We start from the raw sequence: 11,241 nt of genomic DNA on the forward strand, positions 1-11,241 counted from the left end.
TGTTTTACTGTTTGCTTTTCTACTGAGTTATTTTTAACATCTTATGTCTATATACATAAGATGATGGTAAAAAAGCTATAATATATTCAGAATAGTACAACAAAATTGTTATAATATACTGCTTTACACATACATTCATCATATAGAGCTGCAATCACATCATTTTTACAAACACTTTAAAATGGTAAAAAAATACAATATCCATTTCACATACAAACATACAAAATTAAAATGCATATGTATTAGTCTACCTATTTTGAGCTAAAAAATACTGAAAAACAAAAGTAAAAGATAAGGAAAGTAACACGTCAAACAGTTTGCTGAAAGTAACAAACAGTGCAATAGCAGAAGAACCTGGTGTAGGCTTTTCTGGGATAATGAGAAAAGCAGATTTAGCATCACCAGATATTCTATCCACACTTTGCAATGAGATATTCTGACATACCAGAAAAGGTCCATTTATCTTAAAAGCTACAAAATTCCTGAATGAGGAAAACTCTTATAACCATTTCCCATGTTCTTCACTTTCAATTGCATCATTTTCATCCTCAGCTATTCCATCTGCGCTGTCTGTTTCTTCTAGAGCTACTACTAAACTCGACAGAGTTGTGTGAGGATCAAGCAGTTTCARAACAGGTATGTCCACCTTCCTTTCTTGAAAGACACGGTTCTGAATTGTCATAGCTAACATAGAGTCTATGCCCAACGACAACAGTGTTGTGTTCATGGTTAGTTCGTTTGAGTTTGCTCTGGTGAGGTCGCTCACCAGTGAGGTGATGTACTTTTCAGGTTTGATTAAAGCAACATCCTGGACTCGAGCTTCCTCAGATACTTTAAGATTGGAACCAAATTCTTCTGACATAAGTGAGATGAAGCGACTTTTTAGTGATAAAATCCGAGAAAGGACATGACGAAGTAAAGTTTGAAAATTGAATTTCACGACAGCCTGCTGAGGGTTATTCGTAAGTAAGCTCTTTCTCAGATACTCATGAATTTCATGCACTTGCAGAATATCTATGCCCCTGGATCCCAGAATGTTCTGGATGTAATTCTGATTGAGCAGTATGCCAAGGTTCAAAGCACCCCAGTTAATGGATTGGCCTGAAAGCCCACAGTTCCTCCGGTATTGGCAGAAGACATCCAGGAAAGAGTTGGCAGCCGCATAGTTTGCTTGTGTGGAATTCCCCAGAAAGGAAGTAACAGAAGAGTAGCACACAAAGTAGTCAAGCTCCTGGCTTTTGGTAGCCCAATGAAGATTTATGACCCCTGCCACTTTGGGGCTTAGCACTTTCTGAAAATCAGCCAAATTCAGAACTTCAAGACGACCATCGTGTAAAGCCACAGCACCTTGAAATACACCTTTGATTGGACTCCCTGGAAAGATTTGCGATATATACCGGAAAGCTGTCTCAACCTCCTTAGTTGAAATAACATCACACTGCACAAATGCTACTCTGCTGCCTTCATGCTGCTGCTGCAAAGCCTTGAGCTCTTCTAGCTTCTCATTGCTTGGAATTTTCCTGGAGAGTATGGCAATGCAYCCACCTCCATTTTGGGCTATGAATTTCACAGTTTCAAAACCAAGTCCCGTAAGGCCCCCTACGACTATGTAGGCGGCATTCCGCTTAAACATTTTCTTCTGGGGTTCATACAATGGTATTTCTGAAACCATGGTGACATCCCTCCTCTGCCTTCTCAGTACAGCAAGTGGGACAGATTTGCAGGTAAAATAGGACGACTCAGAGTTCATCCTTTCTAAGTTCTCAGTTTGCTGAAAAACAAAACCTGACAGACTTCTAAACCGTTTCATATCCATTGAACTGATCCATGCATGCACTGTCTTTTGCAGTTCCTTTAGAGATGCTTTCTGGAAAATGCTGCTGAGGGAAAGGATATGAAAGCAGATATTTTCATGATCAATTCCAATGGTATTTTGGATACATTCAAACTGTTGATTGCCACGTACTATCACCACATCTTTAAGAAAGTACATGCGGGCCAGATCTTCCTGAGACATTCCATGTACTGGAGGAAGAACAACAAGGGCATGGCATAAGATTAGCTGTTGGAGCTCATCAGGAGTGGGCCTTGCAAGTACTGTTCTCCAACCCATCTCTTCTGCTGCCACAGAAAGAACGTGGCACAAAACTGATGATGGCTCTGTAGAAATAATACCTAATGTTTTTCCGTTTTTCCTCTTGGGTAACCTCTGATTTAATATTTCCCATGCAATGATAAAGTATGACATACAAGGGACATTTTGAAAGCATGGAAATTTCTTTACATTGAAGCAAACTGTCCATGGAATCTGAATTTTGGATGATGCAGCAACTGGATAGCAGGAAACCACATGGTCTCCCACTTTAACTTTCCTCACATTAGAACCTGTTGCTGTTACTGTGCCACTGAAGTCAAGGGCCAAAAGTCCATATTTATCTACTATTTGTGAATTCCAGTATAGTGCATTACCAAAGTTACGACTAGAAACACTCATAGGAAAATAATCATCRGAGTGGAGACATATTTTATCCACTTGAATTTCAATGCTCTGTTTTTCGAGCTCATTAAGTTCTCTGGTGGATAACTCAGCAGATAAGTCTTTTGCTGTGTATGGGTCAGAAGTGTACAAGGTGAATGTTTCTGATTTCTGTAGAGATCTTATGGGTGGGTTAGAATCTGCATCTATAAAAGGCGTACGTCTGACTTCTGACACGTAAATTCTTCCCTGGCTGATCCAAACTTCTGGATAGTCTATACCTTTGTATTTCACAAGAACATCTGCTAATGCTGAGATGTCCAGGGAGCTGGAAGAGCTAAGGTCAATTATTTGAAAAGTGACTTCAGGAACTTCAAGGACACAAGTTCTGGTCATGCCACATAAAGCAAATCCGCTGTTAATGTGGTCGACATTTCTTCCTGTTGTTCTGTAGGTGATCACTCTAACTGAGCAACGGGATGATTTCTCTCTTAATGCCACAATAATTCGGCGATAGGCCTCACAACACTTTGCCAACTGGTCCACCACTTTGCTAGGAAACTCTTCATTTAACTTTTGAATTCCCCACAGGTACAGAATTTCATCATAATCCTCAAATTCTGTTTTCATTTTATTCTCTGTGTGGATTTCCAAGGAGCTTTCCCAGTCTTCGTACATAACATACCTGGACTCAGGATGCAAATATTTTTTTAGCTGTTCACTTATACCAAATCTGTCAGCAAACACTAGGACTCGTGGCATTGTTCCCAAGTGTCCAAGTGCTTGTGGAGGAGAGATTTCTTTCCACTTGTTCTCAAACATAAACTCATTTTCCCTGGAAGATGCCTGCTTCATGAAAGTGATGGTAACGCGCTTGAGCTCAGCCAAAATAGAGCCATGCTTGTCCATAAAGCATCCACAGACCTCTAAGTTGTTCCCAACAGATTTGCTTGTTCTCATATAGATCATCATTTCTTCCTCCAGTGGTCGGAGCACCACCAGGCTGCCTATCCCTGATGGAAAGCCTGCTCTGGCCTGAATGGTCTTTGAGGTCATGACAGCTGTCATCTGCAGAAAACAATCTAGCAGCACCGGATGGATATAGTAGTTGTACATCTCTCCAACAGTCTGCTTGTTCACCGTTATGCTTGCTATAGCTTCCTTTAGTTCCTGGCAGTAATGCACATCACTGAGTTGCCTGAATATGGAGCCATACTGAAAGCCAATCTGAGATAGCGATTCATAAACCTCCTCCGTGCTAACCACAGACCTGCACCTTTGAAAGATTTCTTGAAAGGAGATAGTCCTTTCTTCAACTGCAGCTTCAGGCACCTTTATAACTTGGCCTGCAGCAAAAAGTGCATTGGAGGGAGAGAGTATTTCAAAGGCTGTTGTTGCTTTCTGTGGACTCAGCTTGATATGCAACACTTGGGAACCCTGGCTGAGAACACATGGCGCAGAAAAACTGATACTCATTTGGCAAGAGCCCAGAGGAACTTTAGGCCTTGAACTGCTCATCACAGAGGCCAGACCGAGCTCCACATAAAAAGCACCGGGGACTAAAGCCAGACCGTTGTTCTTGTGCTCATATAAGTAGGGTGTTGCGTCCTGAGACACGAGGCAGCCAAACTGCATRTTGTCACTCTTCATACTGTAGACCAAAGGATGGCTGGAGCTGACACCTCTTTTGTTTGCTTGTTGATGAAGATCCAGAAAGGCCATTAATTTCTTGCGATCAAATTGATACCGTGGAATAGTCACTGGAACACTTTGATATCCATTATAAAAGTGTTGCCAGTTGGGATTATATCCCATTTCAAACAAATTTCCTACCAGAGTAAGGAGTGTCTGATGCTCTGCATCAGTTTGCAAAGATGAGAACACCTTTGTRCCCTTTCCTAAAGTTTCTATTATGTTTCTTTGCAGTGCCCGGTGAGGACCTATTTCCACAAACACCACATTTTCTTTGTCTCTAGCTGCTGTTTCTATGGCTTGAGTGAAAGCAACAGGTTCACGAGCATGTCGGGCCCAAAATTTGCCCTGAGTGAAGTCATTTTCAGAAGCAGCCATGCCAGTTAGTGTTGAAATCACTTCAATTTCCCCCTTCTGTTTCTCTAAATGTTGTATGTTCTCTTCCAATTCCCTGAGTATCTCATCCATGCTGGGGCTGTGGTACGCAGCTGGGACATTTAACACATGAAGAAAGATGTTTCTACTGTTGAAAGCTTGAGCTAAGTGTCTGTGGGCAGCATCCACAGAATCTGCATCCCCAGACAAGGTACAGGAAACGGGGCTGTTGAAAGCAGCAATGCACACCTTCCCCGAGTACTGATTTAGATGTTCAGCAATCTCGTTAACGGGGACGTTTCCAACCACCAGCATTCTGCCCCCGAGCACCTTGGCCTGCAGCCTGCTCCGGTGATAAATCACTTTGACTGCATCAGCCAAGGAAAGGTATCCAGCAAAGTGGGCAGCAGCAACTTCCCCTACTGAGTGGCCAACAACAGTGACTGGTTTAATGCCCCAGTGTTTCAGAAGAGAAGCTAAGGCAACCTGCAGCGTAAAAAGCAAGGGCTGGGTGAGCTCTGGACTGGAGAAGTCCTTTGAGCTGCAGTCTTCTGCTGGCAGAAGACTGATGGGGGCATGGCTCTGAAAGAGCATCTCTATTTCCTCACACTTCTCTCTGAACACTGGCTCTGWGCTCAGCAGCGTCTCGCAGAACTGCTTCAGCGTGACACCGTTGCCACAGAACACAAACACCAGCTCTGGTGCCCCTTTTGACTTGGCACATTCAGTGTTCACTGCTGACATAATCTCTTGCTGCAGGTGCTGGAGAGAGTTTGTGACAAATGCTTTTCGGTATTTGTAGTTGGCGTTGCTTCTTCTGCAGGCAGATGTATAGGCCAGACTTGGGAGGGTCACAGAGCTGCTCTTGCTGAGCTGCTCAGCTGTATCTGCCATTGTCATCTGAAGGGATTTACTTGACGCTGCAGCCAGCAGAACYAATTCAATGGGCCTCTTAAAGACAGGAAGAGGCTCTGATTGCTTAACCTGCCTGACAACAATGTGGGCGATGGTTCCCCCAAATCCAAAGCAGTTGATGCCAGCTACTCGTCCGTACTCACCCTGCTCTTCCCAGGGTTCTACAGTTGTGGGAATTGCAAGGTTTAATTTCTCTGCATCAATGCTGCTAGTCTCCTTTGAGTAGTGCAAGGATGGAACAATCTTTCCATGATGCATCATCAGGAGTACTTTGATTAACCCTGCTGCTCCAGCAGCTGATTCAGCATGGCCAATATTTCCTTTCACTGAACCGATTTTCAGAGTAGAAACTTGTGAAGACCTATTTTTAGAAATGGCATTACCTAGACTTTCAGCTTCCGTGGGATCTCCAGCGGGCGTTCCTGTACCATGTGCTTCAATGTACTGCACAGTTGATGGATCGACATGAGTTTGATAAATGCTGTGCAGCAGGTTCTCTTGCTCTATTTGAGATGGTCTTGTGATTGGAGTTATAGACCTACCATTCTGACTTACTGCACTGATTCTTATAACACCCCAGATTTTGTTGTAGTCTTCTTTTGCCTGTTTTGTAAAAAGAAAGCAATATCTTTAATAATTCTGTGTTCTTTCTATAAAAGGAAAACAAATAGACAAACAAAAAAACAGATAGACAATAACATTAACTTTTAAATGCATGATTMCCATGTTAGGAGAAGTGTATAAATACCTTATTAATACTACAGTTAATTTAGAAGACTATAAGAGTTATTTTTCTAGAGGAACTTACTAGAATTGGAGATACAGAACCTAGATAAGTATGCAGCCTCATTTTAAGCTACTTCACAGACCATCTCTTACCTTTCTCAGTGGTTTTATGAAAATAACACCACAGCCTTCTCCCCTTCCATAGCCATCTGCCCTTTTGGAGAAAGGTTTGCTTATTCCCTCTGGAGAGATCATTTTTGCTTTACTGAGAGACACAAAGGTGCGGGGATCTATTATGCAGTTCACACCACCACAAATGGCTGCCTCACAATCTCCTGCAGTAAAAGAGAAACATTGAAATGTCCAAGACATGACAGAAATATTTTAATCCTATGTAACAATTAAGTGAAAAGGCTGGTATTTCAGGTAAATAATCATGAAAATTATTTGAGATATTTATAATTTCAAGATTGGAACTCATTACCGAGATAGATCTTTGAAAGGTCACCCAAGACAGATTTCTAGGTCTACATAGGATACAACTGAGGGAGGTAAAACTCTCCTTATAATGARAGTTTTCTTTTTATTATAGAAATGGTGGCTATTTCTGCGTCATTGGAACTTAATAGTTCCCTACTAGTGAAACTGAGAATACAACAGGTTTTATTGAATTCATCTCAGTAATGTCAAAGTATAAAGTTATAGCTCTTGATAGCTGTGATAGGAATCAAATCCTAGAAAAACTGAAATCTTCATTTTCCAGCTAGCTCTTACAGCATCAGTCCTGATTTCTTATCCTAGCAGCTCTTCAGTCCCATTACCTGCTTTGATTGCCCTCAGGGCATAGTGCAAAGCAAAAAGAAATGATGAACATGCAGTGTCAATAGCCAGCGACGGTCCAGTGAGATTAAATGTGTATGAGACYCTGTTAGCAGATATGCTCATTGCTGTTCCTGTGCCATCATAATGATTTATTTCACTCACTGCTCTGCTTGTTATAATTTCATAATCTCGATTCATAAGACCTATAAAAGTATCAAACAAACCATGTTAAATTGAGATAATAAAAGGAATTAACAGCGTTAAACCTGACAGCATATGCTTTGTTTTTTCTGTTTTAATATTAAACTACATATCATCAGTGCTCCTATGCTAAAACATTGTTTCTACTGAAGTCAAACATGAAACTCCCAGCAATTTCCACTGGACCCAACTTAAACAAACATTCCTGACACTTGAAATTTGCCCCCAGTCAGTAAATGACAGGCCTTATTTGCAGGCTAAGCTGTGATGCAGCTAAGCTATGCATAGACTATTTAGACAATTGTATCTCAGCTTAAGGGTGAGTTAATTTTGTTTAGCTATGGGAAGACATATTAGGGAGCTACAATGAGGATAGCTGAGATATAAATGCATAGGACAAGCTCTAATTTCTCACACATTCCAAGCTGAATGCCACAGCATAGGCTACATCAAATGCTTTTTACTAGCTTTGCTTGTTGTGAACCACTGAACAAGGCAGAAACAGAAAAAAAATGGGCCTGCCAAAAGYGTTGTCCCCTGTCCTTGAAATGCAGCAGATTCTACTATCATATGTGGAAAACGAAGTGTATCCATTTAGAGAGCAAAGAATAATCTTTGTATAAGAAGAGCAGGGCTCAGACTAAAAGGTAATCTAGATAGCTTGCCATTATCRTTATCTCAATCAACCTAACCCTGTAAACTCCTCTTAAAACAAACACATATTTTACTAGCAAAATGTGCCGGTTTTCCAGCTCTTTAACAAAATAAGAAGTTGGGCAAATGCACTCAGGTAGCATGTTAATATCTACATGAGGATTTATGCTGCTTTATAAGGGACATAAAAGCCTGCACCAGCTGAACCAATACTATTATACTGGGAAATATCTAAGTCTGAGAATATCATTTCTGAACAGGGTTGGTGAGCCAGTTCAACTCTTTGGTGATTCAGCTTCAGTGCCTGAAGACACTGAAAGGAGCAACTAAGAGTTAAGAGTATAATGAACTTCTAGAATAACCTACCAATCTTTACCTAAAATAACAAACACTGTGATAACACAGTAGACTTAAGATCTAAGGAGAGATACATGTGAAGTTTGTGAAAGAGTGCTGCATTGTTTTTGAGGTTAAAATGGAGGTTTTTCACCATGAAATTGTTATCTTACCAATAAAAACACCTGTTTTGGTGCCGTTGATGGCTTCTACAGGGACTCCTGCATCCTCCAGTGCTTTGTATGTGCATTCTATCAGCAACTTCTGTTGTGGATCCATGCGTTCAGCTTCCAGATCATTAATTCCAAAGAGGTAGTTGTCAAACGAGTTGAATCTAAAATACACAAACCAGAAAATGATTCAATATATATATATATACAATATGCACTTCTAGACACAAAGTACACGTTTTTTGCAATTCCATGACAAACAAAGCAATAACTGGTATTTYGGCCGCATTTCCCATTTCCAAAGTTCAGAAGTAAATGCTTATAGGCCCAGGATGTTCTATTTCCCCACAGRATATGCATTTTATACTAGCTGCTTAGTCTCCATTTGGCTTGGTCTCTGTGAAARGCTAGACACATAATTCTAAAAATAAAAGGAAAAATCAATGTGTACACAGCACTGTCTACACTTACTCATTGAGAAGAGCAGCTCGTGTCGTACAAATTTTTCCTGGCTTGTTATCATCCGGATCATACCACTCCTTAGTATTAAATCTCTCCGGTGGTATCTCTACAGCGCAGTTTTTGCCTTCTTCCAGCACTTTCCAAAAGTTGTCAATTCCTTCACCTGTTGCATGAATATTTTGAGGATTCAATTATCTGCTCCCTCACATGCATATTCAGAAGTGCATCCCTGCATCTGCACAGCAGCACTCCTCAGGAAGCTCCACTGGCAGCAAAGGAGCATCTCTGGACATTAGCTCTTTGAAGAAAGACTGAACTTACAAATACTAGGAAAATGCCAGCGACATTGTCCTTTGTTCCTAACACAGTCCAGCAGTGGAAGGGGATCTCAACCCAAGCATAAAAGCATATGGATTCTCAGCACTGACAAAGCCCAAATGACACCTGGATTGTAAGAGCATCTGTCCTTACCAGCTGAGATGCAGGTATGGAGGCTATGTCTATACTAATACATAAAACAGCCCTGTGCCCACTCCTTGGCCAAACATTGCGTCCACAGAGGGGCCCACRTTTCTCCTCCCCCTGCCACTTCCACTTCCCTCAAAAGACACGATGGTGTCACCCACACTCACTTGGGGAAGAGTCCCTTGCAGATATCAACCCGTGGTGTGGCTGAGCACTGCCCAGGAGAGCTCAGAAGAACATGGGCCAAAGCTGGGCTGAGGGATGTGCTAAGAGCCAGTAACAGCGTTGCTGTCTAAGCCCTTGCACATTTACGCCCTCATCRTGGGCACAGCCACAGGCACAAACCAGACCTTGGGAGTTAACAGCTCCCACCACTCATCAGCACCAGAGATTCTTCGGAAGCCAGTGAAGAAGTGCAGTTCTGAGGCTGCACAGTGGAGGACAGCACGTGATTTATGTGTGTTACTACACAAATAAATAATTAAGAACAGTGTAACTGAAATGCTTCCTTGTTAATGTGATGCTTGGACCAACAGAGTTGCACCAACTTAATCTAATTCAATAATTTCACCAATTTTACCAAATTTTACCAACTTAATAGTGGGATATGAGATTCTGCATATTTTATAATACTTAATTGAATTTCAGAACCATTAATTTCTGCTCATAATTAAGTTTTGGTCCACACAGTTTTTAGTGTGTATATATAAACCTATTGGATCTAGGACAAACTGAAGCCTGAGCTGAAATACAGTGAGGTCAAAGGAAAAAACAAGGAAGGAAGGGACTAGCACTGTGGCCTTTGAGGCTGAATACTGACTCACAGAGACAAAGCTGTATTCTACTGCCTGGATTATTTCTGGATTTTTTTTTTTAATTAGTGTCTATTCAAGTAATTAAAGATTTGCAACCAGAAGCCTGAACCTAGAACCCTCTCCACTTATCTAAATACCTCTATCTATCTAATCTCAGAAGATAAAGTCTACTGTCACTTTATAAGGCCTAATTGCAACAAAGATGATATGCACTGTATGAGACTATTGCAATAGAGACCACTGTTTTTTACTACAATAGAGCTATATGTCAGCTGATAAATTCAAACCACCAGAAAGTGACCTTTTTAGAAATATTTGACAAGTAGGAAAGCAAGGACTTCTACAATAGGAATGGAAGGAAAGGAGCTGTATTACCCCACATCAAAATTAATGAGTAACTGTATTTTTCAGTATTTTCTCAATATTCTGCTTTGCATTTATGCAAAACTCACCTCCAGGAAAGTTGCATCCTATTCCCACAATAGCAATTTCATCTCCAGTTTCCATCTCCATTTTAATGCTTTGTTTCTAAGATGCACAATACAGGGACAAATGTCAGGCAGTTTAAACAATTGTGCATTTATCATTAGATAAATATTAGTTTAAAAAGTGAACTTCCAACAAACACATATACTTGTACAAAGTTTGATCAAGCTTGAAAGCTCCATTAGCTGTGAAGAGAAATGACACTTCCCAGAAGTTAGCAGAGCAGCAAGCTGGATTTTCCTTTGTCTCTACTTCAGAAAAAAAGGCCCTCAAACTAATCCTCTAAATTCTCTTATTCATGGGTACTACCCATTTCATTGTTTCACCTCTCCAAATCCTGTCATCAAGCTGATCTGCTCTTGAGCTTCTCTCTTGCGTCCCCACTTCCAGGGATCTAAGGGATTCCGGGGACCTAAGATTCCCTTAGATGGACCCTGCCTCACTGTTTGGGTGCAGTAGTGAATGGTGCATGGATCACAGAGGCAGACTTTCAACTCTGTCATCTCTAGCCTCCCCATAAAACAGAGCTCCCAAATAGTCTCTGCAAACTGCCAGCAGCAACCAGCAATCAAATGCTGGGAGGAACAAAAGTTGCTTCTTCTACATTCTCGAAAAGTGAAAGAAAATATTGCTGAGGACTCCCCTT

At 41.1% G+C, this 11,241-nt stretch overlaps 1 protein-coding gene across 1 annotated transcript; it reads right to left on the minus strand.

Moving 5' to 3' along the window:
• Nucleotides 1-499: 499 nt before the first annotated feature.
• Nucleotides 500-10,622, minus strand: LOC112955461 (mycocerosic acid synthase-like). Its single transcript, XM_026048783.1, has 6 exons — nucleotides 10,562-10,622; nucleotides 8,839-8,992; nucleotides 8,371-8,531; nucleotides 7,006-7,209; nucleotides 6,338-6,519; nucleotides 500-6,061 (listed from the first exon to the last, which is right to left on the minus strand). Exons 1-6 carry the CDS (start codon nucleotides 10,620-10,622, stop codon nucleotides 500-502), a joined length of 6,324 nt encoding a protein of 2,107 aa, XP_025904568.1.
• Nucleotides 10,623-11,241: the final 619 nt, after the last annotated feature.

The sequence above is a fragment of the Nothoprocta perdicaria genome, unplaced genomic scaffold (assembly GCF_003342845.1).
Source record: "Nothoprocta perdicaria isolate Ctin4 unplaced genomic scaffold, notPer1 scaffold_57, whole genome shotgun sequence".
In the NCBI taxonomy this organism is placed as follows: Eukaryota; Metazoa; Chordata; class Aves; order Tinamiformes; family Tinamidae; genus Nothoprocta; species Nothoprocta perdicaria.